General features: G+C 56.4%; 1 protein-coding gene across 1 annotated transcript; it reads right to left on the bottom strand.

Annotated features, from left to right (window-relative positions):
* Positions 1 to 5,127: 5,127 nt before the first annotated feature.
* Positions 5,128 to 18,860, bottom strand: LOC102449226 (deoxyribonuclease-1-like). Its single transcript, XM_075899137.1, has 9 exons — positions 18,732 to 18,860; positions 15,962 to 16,109; positions 14,365 to 14,453; positions 11,903 to 11,986; positions 11,453 to 11,568; positions 10,417 to 10,529; positions 9,461 to 9,615; positions 8,563 to 8,659; positions 5,128 to 6,840 (listed from the first exon to the last, which is right to left on the bottom strand). The coding sequence occupies exons 1-9, from the start codon at positions 18,746 to 18,748 to the stop codon at positions 6,787 to 6,789; spliced, it is 873 nt and encodes a 290-aa protein (XP_075755252.1). The 5' UTR covers positions 18,749 to 18,860; the 3' UTR covers positions 5,128 to 6,786.
* Between the last annotated feature and the right edge of the window lie 2 nt (positions 18,861 to 18,862).

Below are 18,862 nucleotides of genomic sequence, written 5' to 3'. Positions count from 1 at the left end.
GGGCCGAGCCTCCGAGAAGATAAGAAGACACTCCCTGACACAGCAGTGCCGTAGCTCTCCTCTCAGTAAGGAGATGCTGCCAGTTTGGCCTCACTGCAGCATTCGACTGGGTTGTGTTACCCCTTCCGAGTGGCTTTCCAAAGGCCACCCCCATCCGTGTGGGTCTCCTTCTTCATCTTGGCCTCTCCCGCCAGGCTGGCAGTCCTCATGACTTGGCTTGTCTCTGACAGTTTCAAAGCCAGGAGGCGAATTCTCCAGCTTGGCCAGGGCCACTCGGCCAATGGCAGAGTAACTAGCAAAGGCACATGATCCCTGAAAAGGTGCTAAGAGTCTGGAATCAAAGGGCAGTGAGCTTGTTAAAGGTGATTCAGTCCCGGAAGGTCCCTTTCAAAGCCCAGGGTGATGCTCAGGGAAGAGAAGCCATATGGGGCATGGCTCTGCCGAAACGAGCTTCACACTCAGTAAAAGGTGCGGAGAATAGTTTATTAGCAATGCTGCAGCATAGCGAGAACCCACCGAAGTGTGTTGTGTTCTAGAATACAATTACAACTTCTTTTATGGTAGCAAGCTTCACAACCAACGATCATTCGGTGCAGGCGTGTTACTGGGCAGGCTTTCAGTTACTGGCAAACTTTCAGCCTATCTACATTCTTCTTACGGTAGAAGTTTCACTTTCTCACACTTTCAAATTATGTGACCTTCAAACTTGCATGAAATGGCAGCTACTTTACAAGATGGATTCCACAGTTCTTTCGTCAGCATTAGTCAGGCTGAGTGTCTGTGTTCTGGTTACCCCGCTCAGAAATGACTCATCAGGAACCTGGCTCACAAGCCCCCAAAACACCGACTGTGCTCAGATCCTGCCCTCAACAGCTCCGTCATGGCAGAGAGATGTCACCCACCCTGAGCCACGCTCCCTGGCCAGAACACGGCAATGCTGATGCTGATGCTGAAATTCCTCTCCTACCTTGAGACCTCGATCATGTTCTGGTGAGTCCATGTTCCATAAACGAAATATGCCAAGGCCTTGGGGCTCCATCCATGTTGATATGGGATCATGACTGAAGGAGAGCTAATGTGACACCAATTTTTAAAAAGTATAAAAAGCAAGATCAAAGTGATTGCAAAGTGAAAACAGACAGATCAAAGTAAGTTACTCAGCCAAAATAAACACAGAACGCCAGCTAATCCTAACACACTAAGGAACTTGTTACATGTAAATTCTTACCCTAATAGTTGTTCCACTCATCTCTTTCACAAGTGAGGCGGCCTCCTAGGTCAGGCCCAACCCTTCCCTCTGTTCAGTCTTAGATTTTTCTAGCAGGCATCTTGGGTGGTAAGTGGAGGTCTCTTGGTGTCTGGCACCTGTGCCTATTGTTTGGTTTCCCATCTTTATATCCCTTTTGCCTGAGGCAGGAATTCTCTGTGCTCAGTTCAAACATTTCTTACCTTGAATTGAAAAGTACCAGATCCAAAATGGGTTCCGACATCTGGTGACCTGGTCACAGGTCTTTGTAGGACCGGCCACAGTTTGGGCTAACAGGAAAAACAAACCCATTCACAGATCATTGCCTTGAGCACCAGGCCATTAAGTTTCTGGAGTATCAGAAAACACCCCCTTAAGTAGCACATTTAGAATTATAAACAGTGCTACACCTCATATTTCTCACTTCACAGGAAAGAATGACATGTGCACAAAAATAGAATGTACACTTTCAGCAGGTCCTAACAAAAAATGATATTACATGATGTATTTTGCCTACACTATCTTCAGGTTATTCATATTCATAAGCCAATTTTCATAAAGCATGGGGGCGTGATAGGGGATATAGTGTACTTCAATTTCCAGAAAGCCTTTGACAAGGTCTCTCACCAAAGGCTTGTAAGCAAAGTAAGCTGTCATGGGATAAGAGGGAAGGTCTTCTCATGGACTGATAATTGATAAGGCAGGAAACAAAGGGTACCACTCAAGAGATCTTGGAATCATGGTGGCTAGTTCTTTGAAAACACCCACTCAGAGTGCAGCGGCTGTCAAAAAAGCAAACCGATTGTCTCCTTGTTTTCATGCTAGGAGTCAGGAGAACAGAAGGGCCCCATCCCTTGGCTGTAGGCCAGATAGTATTAGACAGTTATCATCTCCTCTCTTATCTCTTCTGTACTCTGGCGGGCTATCCCCTCATGCCTTGCTTTCTGAATGGCCCATCATGGTGGCCTTTCTCTTTCAGCCACACAGAGAACAGTACATTCTGGAACACGGACAGGTTTTGCACCACCCCTGCTTTAGCCTCACAAAGTAGAGGAATCAGGCTCCTTAATCTCCTCTAACCAGCCAGTCTGCCCCTCCTAGGCCTAGTCTAACTAGAAAATTAGATCAGTTTAACAACATCCGTCAGGGGTGTGAAAATCTCTCCCGCAGCTGGATTATCTAGCTGCCAGGAGAACTGCTTCGTCAGTATAGGGCATGTCTACATGGAAGCTGCAGCATGTGAAGAGCAGTCACACCCAGTGTTGGCAGTTTCTCTATAGGTAGGGGCCACTCCCTGGAGAAACCGCACCCTGGTCACTATTTATTGTCACAGCTCCATGAAAAGGGGCTCGTTAAAACAAAAATCACAGCCTTGTACAGAGGCGTTTTCTTGGCACGGAGCAAATATCCAGGCAGGTGTCTGTGTCCAAAGGGCTGGCGTACTCCAGCAGACAATTACTCTCTGCTAATTAGCCACCCTGCTGTCAGACTACCTGCCCCTCCCGGACTGCTCCAAAGGGGGGCTAGCAGGGAAGAGTGTGCAGCTGGCTTGGAGGGGCCAGCACCGTCAGCCCTGGAGGTGCAAACCCCTGGGAGAAAGCCCCTCCCTGACACGCTCATCCGAAGACCCCACAGCCATGTGCACGCTCCTTTGGTCAGACACGTGCCCAGGTCGCCTGTGCCAAGCACCATGGGCAGCTGGTAATGCAGGCAAGGGAAGGCTCAGCCTTCCCAGAATTGCCTGCATGCCCTGCCCACCAGGAAGGCTGGGGCCGCAGCTCAGCAGCCCGGCTTTCCCAGCCATCAGGGAGAGCAGGAGGCGGGACTGTGGTGCAGCAGCCTGGCTCCCCAGCTGCCAGGAAGGGCTGGTGCCAGGGTTGCAGTAAGGAAGCCCCAGCCCTCCAGGTGGCCAGGAAAGATCAGGCTGGGGTGGGCGGGGCTTGGCTTCAGAGGCGGGGCCTCGGGTGGAAGGAGCTGGCCTGGAGCTTGCCTTCCCCAGCTGGGCCTTTACCCACTGCCCATGCCAAGCACCACCTCCCCTGGGGACTCCGCGGACCTTGGACAATCAGCTGTGAATGGGGCGCACCAGAGGGAAAGCCAAATGATGTGAAAGCGACAAGGAGACAGGTGGCACCTGCCCTAATGAATAGGTTAGTCTTTAAGGTGCCACTGGACTCCTTGTCTTTGCTGAAACCAACCCACAGGGCTACCTCTCGGGAAGGGAGTGCTCTGGATATATGCCCGAGGTGCTGGTTGGGGAGGAAGTGGAGGCAGCAGCCCCTGGAGTTTCATACAGGAGGTGTGTGAGCTCCCAGGTGGAGTCCTGAACTACCCCCCTTCGCGGGCCATGTACACCCTGCAGAGGAGAAGGCCTCTCCGGGACAGGCATAAGGATCTTGCGCAAAACGGGGGTTTTGCACAAAACGGAAGCGGCTACACTGCTTCTTTTTGCACAAAAACCCCTTGCACAAAAAGAAACGGCAGAAAATATGCTAATGAGATCACGACTTATACTAATGAGTCCCTCATTAGTGTATTTTCTGCCGCAAAAACTCACAGGGTGTGTCTAGACTGGCAAGATTTTGTGCAAAAGCATTTGCTTTTGCGCAAAAACTTGCCAGCTGTCTATACTGGCCGCTTGAATTTGTGCAAGAGCACTGACTTTGTAATGCACAAAATCGGTGCTTCTTGCGCAAATACTTTCACGCTCCCGCTCGGGAAAAAGCCCTCTTGTGCAAGAATACTTGTGCAAGATGGCCAGTGTAGACAGGGAAGAACTGTTTTGTGCAAAAAAGCCCCGATGGCTAAAATGGTGATCTGGGCTTTCTTGTGCAAAATCGCGTCTAGACTGGTCATGGATGCTTTTGCGCAAAAGCACTTTTTGCACAAAAGCATCTGTGCCAATCTTGACGCGCTTTTACAGAAATACTTTTAACAGAAAAACTTTTCCGTTAAAAGTATTTCCGCAAAATCATGCCAGTCTAGACGCAGCCACAGTGTAGACGCAGCCTAGATGTTTAACTCTAACCAGTGGCTCTTATGTGACTTGACACAAACTGTGAGAACATGTGAGTACTGGAGCTGAGCGGCGTCTAAGCTGTATTACCAGCTCTTTTCTAAGTCATTATCGGCAAAAAGAAAAAACAAACAAACAAACAAAACCCGCAAAGTTTTCAGGTGCGGAAATAGTCCCTGGAATTACAGTTAAAGTTGCTTCCAGGCCTGATTCTGAAAGGTGGCCTCTGCCGGACTTCCACAGGGCCAGGTAACAAGCGGAGACCAAGGACACTGCAGGATGGGGGGTTAGTGACTGTTTGCACCCTTGACTCATTGTTGTGGGGTTTTCCCAATTTCACCACCTAGTACAAGGGTTACCTGCATGGGCCCTACTCAGCCACGTGCAAACAGACTCCACTGCCACCTAGTGGGCCAAGGGAGATGTCAGGAAACTTGTTCTTCCAGCAACAAGGATTCTGGGAGTGGTAGAGAAGAAATGACCAGGGAGCCTCACTTTTCCTGTAAAGTGAAATAGGAACAGCCACGCGGGGGCAGACCAATGGTCCCTGGAGCCTGGTCTCTGGTCGGCCGACAGCGGCCAGTGCCAGGTGCCCCAGAGGGAGTGAGCAGAACAGGGAGTCAGCACGTGACCCCTCCCCCGTCGCCCGTTCCCAGCTTTGGGCAGAGGTGAGAGACACTCGGAGCAGGGGGTCACATCCCTGCCCATTGTGACTAAGTAGGATATTTGGCTGCCTGAGGTAATAAATCAGAAGAATAATTAGTCATGATTTAATTTGTTCTAAAAGAGCAAAACATTGTAACACAGCAGCAAAACCTTAGCAGGCATGTGGACACACACACACACACACACACACACACACACACACACCATCCCCCTCCTCTCTCGTGCACTCCAGCTCCCCCAGCACCCAGAAGGGTGGTCACAGTCGCCTAGAAGGTCACAGAACCGGTGGTCACAGAGCTGGTGGTCACAGTCGCCTAGAAGGAGGCCAGCTTCATTCACTCAGGGCTGCTGCTGAACTGTCCCAATGCATTGTGGGAACTGAGTGATGCAGAAGCAGTCCCACCACATGCCCAGTGATCCACATCCCACCCCCATCCCGAATCCTGTCCTGTTCCCATGGCCACGGTCCCCTCCCGTGTGGAGCTGAGCTGCAGTCTTGCTGCTGCAGTGGCGTTTGTTGAATCGGGACCCTGCCGGGGACAGAGAAATGCCCCTTGTTACAGCATCTGGAAACTCAGGAGGCCTTCAGAAACATAAGTGACCCCCCAACCACTCTGAACCAGATGCAGATGGACCCATTTGGTGACATACTGATTGCATGTAATTGTACCCAACGGCAGCTGACTGGCGCGGCCCATGCTCCATACATTGTGTCATGCGTGCAGGCGGGTATAAAGACAAGCCGTGTTAGGTGCAGAATAGACTCTCTGCCCCAAAGAGCTGATAGGGGAATGCCCAGAGTGGGGAAGGGCCCCACGGTGCAGGCTGGATGCCATCCAGTAGGGAATGACTCCATGCCGGGACAGTTACAAGAACAGTCATATTCATGGAGTTCCATGGCTGTAGGTCACGGACAGTGTTCCCTCTAACAGCAGCACAGCATGACAGGTGGTTAATCAGCCCCGCCCCGTCAGGGGCTCAGGACTGCCTGCAGGGAGCTGACTGACTGGGCTGTGCTGATTAACCACCTGTGAAGCTCTGGAGGGAACACTGGATGCAACCCCCAGTTCCGGGTGTCCCTAAACCTCCAACACTCAGATGCTGGGACTGGACAACAGGAGCAGGATCACTCGCTAATTGCCCTGTTCTGATCATTCCCTCTGAACCAGCAGGCACCAGCCACGGTCTGATGACAGGATCCTGAGCTAGACAGACTCCCTGTCTCTCTTCTTCTGCACCGTGTGACGTGCTTCTGAGCCAGGCCCGCAGAATCATGAGACTGGCTTAAAAATGGTAAGAGATCAAAAATAATCCACGGCAGGGTCTGTTTATTGGCCTGGTGGGAGTTGAGCGCTGGCCACGTGACTCTATTAATACAGCCGACACCCTCCTACCGTCACATGACTGCAAGAGGCGGGGCTTTACAACAAACCCCGGCTCTCATGTGACTCGAGACCCGGCATCTAGCCAATCATCAAACACTTATAAAATGGCCTTCCATCGTTCCACATTAATTGCACCCAATCGTAGGCCATCAGGTCAGCTCCCCCAGCCCGAAGGCCAGCAAAGCATTCTGGGATGCCCTGAGACCAAAGATTTCCAAGGGCTCTCCCAGTGCCATGGCGCGGATGTGCCACTGCTCCAGGTGCCTGGTCGATGATGCCGGTGGGCCAGCTGAGGCAGCACTGAGGGAGGTGGGTTTGGGAGCAGCCAGGAGGGTCTGCCACAAGCTGAGGGTAGATGCCAGGAGGCTAAGGAGCAGCCGTGGAAGCGTGTCTGGAGGAAATCCGCCTGCGGTCCAGGTTCTCTGCTGGTGGCTCTGGTGCTGGGCTTAGCAGGGGATGGAGCAAGGCGAGGCTCAGCGGGCTCTCAGAGTGACTTCCACCGGGAAATGGTCGCTCACGGCGAGGGCCTGGGCACCGAGGGGAGAAATCACAGAGCCGAAGTTATGGGGGCCCTCAGCAGGCATCAGATGCAGCTTGTACGTCCCCTGGGGTTACTGCTCCCATCCTCACATGGAGCCTGGCAATTCCTCCGGTGCAGCAGGAAGCAGAATGGGCTAATGGGCCGAGCCTTCATCAAGAGCTGCTCCCTGATACTGACTCATTGCATGGCCCTGGGCAAGTCACCCAACTGCTCTTTGCCTCAGTTTCCCTTTCTGTACAATGGGAACAATAGTGATGTCCCCCATCAGGAGGTGCTGCCAGGGTGAGTCAATGCATATGAACAAGCCGGTCTGAGCGCCGCCTATGCAAAGTAACTTGTTATCAAAGGCAGGAGTCCCCGTAGCTCCCTGCCTTTGGGGAGCAGAGCGCCCTCGGGGTCTGCATCGTTTAGCTCCCAGGCTGCATTCCCATCAGGACTGTGAGTCCCCCAGCTCTTCTGATGAGCTCAGAGCCCTTTCAGAGGGGAAACGGAGGCACTGAGCAGTGGGGAGAACTGGCCACGAAGTTCAAGCTGCAGGTTTAACCCTCTCCTGCCCTGTGCCTTGAGGAATCGTTCAAAGACTGTGTAAAATCTCCCACCACGTCACCGTCCCTTCCCACGGCTTTCACCAGCCACACATGGGGAAGGGCCTGATCCTTGGCCTCTCGCCTCCCCTTCCTGCATGCTACCCACTGGGCCACGCTGCCCACATAGCGCCACCAAGAGCGTTTCCTCCTTCATGCAGTCCACATGCCTGTGAACCACAGCCACAGAGCCCACTGGGGAGACTGCGTCCCGGGGAGCTCTGCACAGCTGGTCACCCATGGATGCCTGAGTGGCGGTGACCCCAACATCTTGGACCCACCGTCTGCTCTTTGGGCACAGCTACACACACACTCACACATCGACAAGAGATGCTCTGCTTGTAACTACAGCTGTAACAAATTGCACACACACACACACAGACACACACTCACACACACATATCCACAGGAGGGGCTCTGCCTGTAACTACAGCTATAACAAATTGCACACACACACACAGACACACTCACACACACACATCCACAGGTGGGGCTCTGCCTTTAACTACAGCTGTAACAAATCGCGCGCGCGCACACACACACACAGACACACTCACACTCACATATCCACAGAAGGGACTCTGCCTGAAACTACAGCTGTAACAAATTGCGCACACACACACACACACAGACACACACTCACCCACACATATCCACAGGCGAGGCTCTGCTTGTAACTACAGCTGTAACAAATCGCACGCACACACAGACACACACTCACACACACAGATCCACAGGAGTGGCTCTGCCTGTAACTACAGCTGTAACAAATTGCACACACACACACACACACACAGACACACACTCACACACACATATCCACAGGCGGGGCTCTGCCTGTAACTACAGTTGTAACAAATCGCACACACACACAGACACACAGACACACACTCACACACACACAACCACAGGCGGGGCTCTGCCTGTAACTACAGCTGTAACAAATCGCACCCGCACCCACCCCCACCCTGCTAGAGCAGGACAATCCCTATGTGTAGAGCAGGCCTTAGTTTAGCTGAGCTGCTCTAGTCTTCTGACTTGGGCCCGGTCCTGCCCAGCTGTCGTGGTCCCCTGGCTCCGTCCCTGCTCACAGCACGTGCAGGCCGCCAGCCGGCGTCACTTACGTCCTTGAGCTGCAGGCGGAAGGCCTCGGGGAAGTTGTTGACCTTGGCAGAGCCGGTCACCACAGAGCGCTGCAGCTTGGAGCCGCTCGCCACGATGCTGTGACAGGGCGTGAGGGGCGAGGGTTAAACGCTGCCACAGGGCCACACCCCACAGGGAATCCTCTGGCCCGCTCCAGGGCCAGGCGGGATCCCCGGGCCAGGGGTTCCTCCGGCTTCCCTGAGCAGTGCAGTCAGGGACAATGTGACCTGGGGAGCACAGCCCTGGGGGAACAATTCCTCCGCCCATCCCAACAGCCAGACCCCCGGCCCAGCGACTGCTGGCTCTCAGCCACCGCCAGCCGGGGCAGGACCTGTGCTCAGCGCAGGCAGGTGACAGCTGCCAATTTCCAGCCAGAGACACACTGGCCCTGCCCGCCCCGCTGGAGACACCCGGCTGGTGTGTCACACCCGGGTACGCGAGGAACGCAGGCCCAGCAGCCTGGCCCAGAGCAGGCAGGGTCACAGAGCATCCGACCTGGACTACAGCCAGTCCTGGAACCTGTCAGGTTTGCCCTGCTGCAGGGCTCGCTCCCAGACGTGAGCCTGGGCGATGGCCACATGCGCTAGGCCCCTCCTGCCTGCCATGCTCCCCTGTCCCTTTGCATCCCCTCCCCGGCGTCGGCCGCACTGGGCTGTCTCTTGATGCTGCCGCCCTTCCTGGAGTTGATGCGCCCTGCGGCTCACCCGCCTGCTTACCAGCTGACTGCCTTGCAGAGGGGCTGAAACCCACTCCTGATGGGTGAGACAGGCGGGCGCCCCCTTCCCGCCTGTCTGTCTCAGCCCCGACACCCGCAGGCCATGGAGACCAGCGGCCGGCCGGGGCCCAGCGGCGGCGCGGGGGACGATCCGCGCTGCTCACCGGTCGTAGGCGCAGTCCGTGTACGACACGGTGGTGTCGGCGCTGTCGGGGATGAGCCAGTGGAAGGCGTCGCTGGTGCGCAGGCGGATGGCCGGCCAGTCCTGCGGCCTGACGTAGGAGCAGTCAGCGTTGAAATCTCCCAGGAAGAGGATGTTCTGCCAAACAGATGCCGTGTCAGTGAGGGGGGGGCCAGCCAGCCCCACACCTGGCCCCCGGGCAAGGCCAGACCCCGACACACAGCAGGCCCCCCACACCCTTTGCTGGGGGCACCGGGGCAGCCCTGCCAGGAGCGGAGATCTCGCTGGCGAACAGCTGCTGGCCTGGTGGGAGACCTGCCTGGCACTGGCACAGGACAGCCTGTGGGGGCCATCAGTCCCTCTCACTGCTCGGCTGGCTCCCCCTCTGCCCCGGGGTCGGCTCCAGGAGGGTTTCCTTGCACTCAGATGCCCCATCAGGTCCCCATCAGGTCCTGGCACTGCAGGGTGGGCCGCAGAACCCCCCTTCACTGGCACTGCGCCTCGAGGCCCCGGCAGGGGGTGGGAGGAAGCCGGGGCTCTCTGCCCATGGGGCAGCTGAAGCCAGGCAAACAGTGGCCACGGGGAGATGAGGGTCACGTCCTGGGGGCAGGCACATGGCTCTGAGGTCTACAGGTCGAGGCACCACCAAGGGGCCTTTCGCTCCATCGCTGCCTTCCACGCACAGCGGCTGCACGCGGGATTCGCATCCCCAGAGGCAAACCCTGCAGGTTACCCAGCCAGCCTGGCTCCTCCCCCGTGACCTGCGCCCGCCCAGGCAGGCAGCGCGGCCGGCGGGGCTCTGCGCAGGAAGCCCCAGTAACTGACGAGTCAGGGCCTGGTACAGCCAAGTCGGCCACGTTCCGGCAGCGACAGCCAGAGGCGAGCAGGGGGCAGGGGTGAGTGGCTCCCGCCGGGCCAGCTGTGCACTCAGCGGCTTACGTCAGTCGCCCACTTGTCGATGACGTCCAGGTAGACATCGTAGAGAGCGTCGATCTCGGCCACAGCCTCTTTGGGGGGCGTGTGCAGGGGCACCAGCACGAACTCCCGCACCTCTGCCGGAGACATGAGTCCCGCCTGCAGCTGGTTTCCGTGTACGCACAACACTCCCCCCCGCCCCACACACACACCTGGGGCTGTTCCACACCGCCGGTCCCAGTCCCAGCTCTCCATGTGAGCGCTTCCCCGCCCGCTCCAAATCAAGCAGCACGTGGACTCGAACCTGGGTCTCCCCTGCTCTGTCCCTGTCGTCCCCTGATAGGCCTGCAGTGCTAACGCTCCCCACCCGCTGGGCTGACAGATACTGGGGTTCAGGATCAGTGTCCAAGATCAGCGCGTGGCAGGGGCCTGTGCCGTGAAACCCGGCCCCAGACACGCACTGCCCAAACCAGCATCCAGCCCCACCCGCCAGGTCCTCCTGGCACGTAGGGACCAGCCAGCGTCTGTGTCCGGCTAGGAGCTGGGGACCTGGCGCAGAACTCCAGCTGGCAGGTCGCTGGGGCCCTCGCTGCTTCACAGCGGCTGTACAAACCCAGCACAGGAACGGGAAGCTGCCCGTGGGACTTTGATCCCCCTGCCCTGGGCTGCTTCCCTGCCAGACCTGCTAATGGGTCCTGGTAACCTGGCCCTGCCAGACACTGCACCTGGGTTTGCCCTCTGGCCTGGCTGGGTGCTGCCCTCCTGGCATCACACTGCGCCTGATTCCTGGTGCCTGCTCCGACCACTAGGGAAGGCTGCTCATGTACCCACGGGAACCACTTCCTGGGCCCGGATCCAGCCCCACTCTTTGGATCGAGGCCTGTCTCTGAGCTGATGCACCATTCCCTAATGGTGTCGATATCTCCACGGTAACACCTGTGGTCCCTGGCGGGAGGGGTCAGCGTGTGGGGGAGCAGGGGTTACTCCAGTGAGGCGCAGGAGGGACCAGAAGCTGGTGTGCCCAGTGCCCTGGGGCAGACCTCCCCCCAGCCCCACTGACCCGTCTGAGGGGAGGAGAACTTCACGATGAAGGGCTCCCTGCTGAAGGTGTCGTTCCCGCAGGGCTCACAGCCGTCGTCGTAGTAGTAACTGTCCACCACTGACACCGCGCCCGTCCTGCCGGCAGGAGGGCACACAGTCAGGGGCTCCCCTCTTGGAAGGCCCCGGTGCGCCCCAGGGGCTGCACACAGCCGCGGTGGCTGGGCAGGAGGAGCTAGAGATTGGGGACCTCACCAGAGGTGAAAACTGGCTCAGCAGAGGCTCCCCGGCCTACAGCTCAGCTCTCCCGCTGGACCTGACAGGGTGGGGACCCAGCTGGCCTGGCCCCAGGCCTCATGAGCACACCAGCACATTCTGCACCTTCCCAACAGGGCTGGGCTCCTTCGCCCACCCCTGGCCAGCGCCCCCACCTAGTACTGTCACTAGCTCCGGCAGGTCGCTGGGGCCTTACCTGTAGACAAAGAGGTACTGCTCCTTGTAGGAGCCCCGGCCCAGGGGTGCACTGACCACAAAGCTGTACTGATGTGCAGACGCCCTAGAAAGGGGCAGCAGAGAAGCCAGCCGTGAGGCCCGGGCCAGGGCAGGGAGGGCCAGCATGCACCCAGCACATCTCCCTGCTCCTGCACCGCCTCGCACCATGCCTGCTCCACCCCCAGCCCGCTAAGGAGTGACACAGACGGACTTACGGTGTCTCGTGCCTTGCAGACTCCTCCTCAGTCTGCCCCAGGAATACAAACGCGGAGCATTATTCTCCTGCGGCCCCTTGTATACGTAGGCTGCCTTGACATGACTGTCTGTGCTAGCGACATTAAGGGGGGACCCCCAGGGAACTGCTCACAAGGGGCAAGCTAATAATGGAGAAGCTAAGTGAGCTGAGGCAAAGAGAAAGTCATGCACAGGCAGTCTCAGAGGGGTTGCCGGGTTAGTCTGTAACTTTAAAAACACTGGGTAGTCCTGTGGCACCTTAGGGTATGTCTACACTACCCCGCTAGTTCGAACTAGCGGGGTAATGTATGCATACCGCACTTGCTAATGAAGCCCGGGATTTGAATTTCCCGGGCTTCATTAGCATAAGCGGGGAGCCGCCATTTTTAAATCCCCGCTGCTTCGAACCCCGTGTAGCGCGGCTACACGGGGCTCGAACTAGGTAGTTCGGACTAGGGTCCTATTCCGAACTACCGTTACTCCTCGTGAAACGAGGAGTAACGGTAGTTCGGAATAGGACCCTAGTCCGAACTACCTAGTTCGAGCCCCGTGTAGCCGCGCTACACGGGGTTCGAAGCAGCGGGGATTTAAAAATGGCGGCTCCCCGCTTATGCTAATGAAGCCCGGGAAATTCAAATCCCGGGCTTCATTAGCAAGTGCGGTATGCATACATTACCCTCCTAGTTCGAACTAGGAGGGTAGTGTAGACATACCCTTAGAGACTAACAACAATATATCATGAGCTTTCATGGGCAAAACCCACTACCTCAGATGAGTTGGCATGGAAAAATCAGGAATCCAGAATTTATAACAGAAAAAGAAGGGGGGAAAAAGTACTTGGTGTATTTTTGTAAGTAACCATTGGAATGTGTGTAGGGGGGTCTGGTGTGATCATCACCCCTTGTGTCTGGTGGGCTCAGCTTGTCACTGCATCACACAGGTGGTATGTGTGTCACACCTCACTCCCCACCCCTCTGGTGAGGTCATTTTTCTCCTGCAAAGTGGGTAGCTCACAGGGTTGCTGACTGCCTCTGGGGAGCCCCCTGCATGTTACAAAAGGGGGGTGGTAGCTAAAAATCTTCCCCAGGTGCCTTTGCCAGCTAGACGCCTAGGTAGTGCCGGAGTCAGTGGTGTAAACTAGAGCAGCCACAAAGCTGCTGTAACCCCAGAAGAAAGCTGCCACCCAGAGACCGGACTCAATCCCCATTTCTACCCAGGCTTTGCTCCGTGTCTGCACGTGGCAGATGTCCTCAGGGAGTCCCGTGCTCCTCTGCTTGTGCTGCCTTTTGTATACAAGACAATTGCCATGAAATGTGTCACCCTGGTACCACTGTATGCTTGTGTCATGCTCATTTTGTGTGCCTGGTGGCGCACAGTGCCAGGCTCCTTCTCACGTGTTGGTGAAAAGCTCCAAAGGCCCACCAGGGTGTCTGCGATGGGACGCTTGCCCCACACTGGCCAGTAAGGGGTTAATAAAGTCCTAGAAAGGCTATATGAAAAATAGCCAATAGGAGAGGGGCTGTGAGGGGTGGCCAATCAGGGCCCAGTAAACCCATACAAAAAGAGACTCAGGGCAGAGCAGGGTCAGTAGCTGCCTGGAACCTGAGGAGGGAGAACTGTGGAGTAGGCTGCAACCCTGCAGCAGCCCTGGCACAGCAGTGCAGGCAGGAACCCAGGGGGAGAATGGGGCTCCAGACAGGCTGCTGAGACTGAGGAGGGTGCTGAAGCTGCAGAGGAGTGGCCCTGGGAAATGCAGCGATAACAGAGGCAAAGGCGCACGGTGAGTGTGATTCAGAGGGTTCCTGGGCTGAGATCAGGAGCAGTGGGTCAGCCTGGGTCCTCCCCTTCACCACTGGGGAAATGGCAGGAGCTAACCTTCCCCCAGAGGGCTGAGCCATGAAGGATGCGGCAGTTTCTGTCGTTGTGGGAGGGGCTACAGGCGGATGAAGAGGGACCGAGTGTAGACCGCGGATGAGGGCATCCGCCTTGAGCTAGTCCCCCAACTGACCAGGAGGGGGCGCCAGAGCGGTGGTGAGTGACATGCCCTGTGACGGTGTCACAGAGTCCATGATGCCAGAACCACCGATGGCGCCCCGCTCCAGCACTCCCTGCATCAGAGGTACTGCTCCTTCCCCTCCAGCTGCCCACGACGTGCCCGGCTACTCCGGTGACCTGGGCACCTCCCCATCTGCACGGTTTGGGAAGCACCTGTTGAGCTGGTCCAGCAGTTTCCTGACGGCGCTCAGATCACTGTCACGGACCTCCTGCACCACAGCGATGTCGTACGCCTGCACGATCTGGGGGGGACACAATGCGCCGCGCGGGGAAGCTGAGCCTGGCCCCGGGCAGCTCCGAACACCCGTCGCCTTGCTCCCCAGCTTCCCTTAGGGGCTCACAAACGCAGGGAAAATTGCCCAGAACACCCAGCGAAAGCAGAGGCTGCAGCCCCCAGGACCAACAGGCCCCCTCGCCAGCGGAGCCGGGCGTTTACCTCTCTTCTGCTGCAGAGCACAAGCTGGGGCGCGGAGCTGAGCCCTAGGGGGGCTTAGGTGGGGAAACAGAGAACAGGAAACAGCAGCATCCAGACTGCAGCTGTTCCAGGGGAGTTTGATACCAGCCCAAGGGATCCCAACAGAGCAGGGACCAACACGGCAGTGATGGGTCAGTGCGCAGCGGGAGATGCACTGCATGGGGATGTCTGGCCCGGCTCCCAAGGCTACCCTCCGTCTGTCTCTGGAAATGCTAGTATCTGGAGTGGTGATTAGACAGATAATCGATGCACATACGGAACCATCTATCGCTTGGACCTGGGTTTCACTTCTCAGCCCTGGTCTCCCCTAGGGAGTTATGTTGAAATAACCCCCCTTATTTTGAAATAATAAGCGGAGCGTCCACACAACCAAGCCCGTTATGTCGAAAGAACGGGCTGGTTGTTTTGAAATCTGTGCGCCTGCTTTCCTTGAGGAATAACACTTCTTTCAAAATAGCGGCAGTGCGGACGCTCCACTGCTGGATTTCGAAATAACGACTCCCCAGAGTCATTCGAAGTCATTGCTCTCTAGCGCTTCCTGGGGCTCTACGTCGAGGTAGCACGTCCACAGTAACGGAGCCTGCCTCGGACGAATTTCGAGGCTCCCCGTAGTGGGGACATGCTACTTCAGTTTTTTTATTTCAGGAGTTTTTATTTCAAATGTAGTTAGTCTGAAATAATTTCCGAGTGTCGACAGGCCTTCCGTGTTCTGGGGGACAACGTGGCTGCTGGAAACTGAAACTCGATAATTGCCCTGTTCTGTTCAGTACCATGGCATCGGCCACTATTGGAAAACAGGACGCTGGGCTAGATGGACCATTGGTCCGACCCAGCATGGCCATTCTTAGGTCCTGATCACTCATCTGTGCCCAGGCATAACCATCCCTTGAGCTACCCTCTCCTCGACAGCTTCACTTCTCAGTGGGACACGGGGAAGGCTGGATAGCGTCTCTCCGCAGCGATTCCCAGGCAGGCCTCAGCCTGTCTCAGTAAGCGGGAGGACTGGGCGGAGCCACCATGGAGGTATTAGGCGGTATCCAGCCCTTAGCCAATCAGGGTGGAGCAAGCACAGAAACAACCCAGCACTAGGCCCTTGCTTGCGCCCTTTGAGCCAGGTTGCTATGGAGCCTTCTGCCAAGTGATGGCAACCTCCAGGCCCACAGAAGACGCCCTTCCGAGAGCTCCAGGACCAGCTGCTTGATGGAGTCCAGGGCACCTGCTGCTCCTGAGAGTTGCTGGGATGTGGCACCCCCCCACACACACACACACACTTACATCCACGATGATGCCCGCGATGGTCTCGTTGGACAGCTTGCTGTCTCCAAAGGCCTTGATGTTGAACGCGCTGATTCTCAGGGCGGTGGCCGTGCCCAGCAGGTGGGCCAGGGCCAGCAGGGCCAGCGCCGGCTTCATGGCTCCCACCCTGTAGGCAGGAAGGGACACAGAATCTGTAGGGGTCTGCAGGGAGGTTAGTCGCCTTAGAACCTTGCACGGCGGAGAAGGGGCCTGGCCTGCCTCTAGTCCCCAAGCAGTCAGGAGGGCTGAGCGCCAGCCAGGAGCAGAGACGGGAGGTCAGGGGGACGCAGCCTGTGCATCTGTTAGGGGCTGGTGTGATCTCCCTGGGGTCAGTGCATTGCTCCTTTTGGCGTCATTACGGGCTGGTCCTGGAGGGAGCAATGCAGCTAACGCAGCCCCTGCTCCCAACGGTTCTCCGCTCCCTCACCCTGCGTTGCTTCTAGCCAGCTCCCCCCACATCCCGACAGCAGCAGCCTGACCGGCCACCCTGTGCCTAGGTTCCTGGGGGCAGCGCCGTCTGCAGCACTTGCAGTGGCACTAAGTGCTCCTCCCCGGGGCACTCGCGGCTGGGATCTGTGTCCGCGAAGGGATCCAAAGAGCAAGGGCTGAATTCTTCTGGCAGCGTCCCAGCCAGGTGTCAATCCGGAGTCATGCTGCCGAAGCCCAGAAGAGACCCGGATTTACCCGTGTGTGTCTGAGAACCAGGCATGGGCCGATGCCGGGGTGGCTGAGGTGGACTGGGCCCACCTCAGCGGCTGGAGGGCTCTGGAGCGTCCCTCTGGACAGGCTGCTGGTCCTGCCAATCCCAGCCTTTGTGACTCCGAGCGCAAGGCTCCCGCATCGGCGGTGCTAGCCCGGCCCAAAGGGACAGGCGGGGGATCTGCCTCCATATCTCCTGGGGGCAGAGGGAGCACCTTGTGACCCAGCTCCCACCCCCACTGGGGCAGCCCATGCAGGCCAGCTGGCACCCTGCCGTCTCGCCCAAAGAGCTGGTCCAGATCTGGCCCCACACAGAGCCCCTGAGACTCAGAGCTCCCCCTCCAGCACCGGTGCTCCACACTCCCAGCCCTGCCGCTGTCCCCTCTGTGGGGCTGGAGCACACAAAATCTGCCAGCCCGGGCCCCCCTAGGCTCTGGTGTGTGAGGGGAAAGTGGGGAGTGTTTTTCTCCTCAGTCAGGAGGCATGTCAAGGAGGTGTTTTGGGGGGGTTTGTTGCTTCGCTTCTCACTTGTGTGCAGCCCCCAACTGATTTTTTTTATGGGTCAGTGGCCCCCGACCCAAAAAAAGTTCCCCCACCCTTTCCCTAGGGGTTTTACCTGCTTCATAGTGGCTCGTCCGACTTCTCCCGCTAATTGCTTTTCTCTACCTCAGCAGGCAGGCCCTAATGAGGCTACTGGGACCTTGTGTCTGACCCTATCTCCCTCCATGGAAAACTGTCCAGCGCTTGGATGATTGAGGGGCTCCCATACAGCTCAAGTCCGACCCCCCCTACATGGCCCGTAGAGAGCTCCAGTGTCCTGGATATCTGAGCCTTTGACTTGCCCTCTGTGTTGCACACCTGCACCTTGTGCACCTGCAGCTGCTGGGGTGATATTACCTGGCACAGGTTACAGTCCTGAAGCAGTCTCTGAGATGCCCCTTCCTTGGAGTTCACCCTCCCCGACATTCGCCCTTGGGACTCCCTGGATTCATCTGCCCAACGTCACTCGGCCTGAGACAAAGGCTCCGTTGTTTGGTGTGGGGAGGGGAGTGCAGGCTGATGCTGCAGGATCCTTCCCCGGGACTGCTCAGATTTCCATGCAATTCTCAGTTCTCACCTGTGGCCCTGCATTAACACAGGGCCATTTGCTGAGCATCTGATACAGGTGACATGACATGGAAATTCATGGACTCAATCCTGATGTGTCTACTCCAGTAACCCCAGCAATGCCCCCGGCACCCTGTGCCAGCATGTCACTGCTACCAGCACAGTCAGAGGAATGATTTCCAGTGCTCTTGTGAAAATATCTCCCATGCTGGTTCAAAAGTTCATAGCTTTCAACGCCTTTCCAGGCTGTTCCCGTTATACATTCCAAAAAACATGGATGTACAGCGAAACAACGTAAAGCGGGAATGTCTTTGACTTGCATTCAAGTAGCTGGCTTTCGTTTGAGTGAATTTATCAATTTTTTTGAGCGATGTAAGATCGGGGAATGGGAGGACTTACAACGAAACAGTTCATAAATTTATCAAGGATGTTAGTGCTGAACTGACGTATACCAGGGCGACCTACAACAGGGATGGGCTGTATAAGAGACGTCCCTTCTTGAGCACCCTTCTGTGCAGAGCAGTGCTCTGAGGACAATTATATTGTATCTTCAGTAGATGTTCACTCCTGTTATACCACCGCCTTGGACTGGCCCTTGGATTGGTGACCTAAGTAACTAGACTGTACACGCAGCACTTATATATAAAGGGTGACATCTTAGTTCCATTGAATTGATGGGAATGTCACACTCCCTAGTGTCGTAACTAAGGCGCCCTAAGTTCTCAGTGCACAATGTCCACTGAAGTAAGGAGGTCAGGATCAGGCAGGGAAGTATTATAATCCAGAGAATGTATAGCTCCGCATCTCCTGTTAATTGGCTGGTTTACTCCAGCTGAAGATCTGGCCTTAGACAGAGGCCGGTGGAGAAAAATCTGATCTCTAGAAAATGGGTCAGAACAGCCAAAGTCCACATCTCTAAGAAGGAAACGAAAGTGCGACTTACCTTTGATGTCGTGCCATGTGCTCTACAGAGAGCAGAGGTTCCTTGGCCCCTATTTATGAAAGTTTGTGCAGCCCTGACTGTGCCAACGGGGGATTCCGCTGTGTGCTCAAGGCTCTGGTATAGGCTCCATC

The sequence above is a fragment of the Pelodiscus sinensis genome, chromosome 16, assembly GCF_049634645.1.
Source record: "Pelodiscus sinensis isolate JC-2024 chromosome 16, ASM4963464v1, whole genome shotgun sequence".
NCBI lineage: Eukaryota > Metazoa > Chordata > Testudines > Trionychidae > Pelodiscus > Pelodiscus sinensis.
The sequence above is the reverse complement of the archived record's forward strand: the minus strand, read 5'-3'. Positions and strand labels throughout refer to the sequence as shown.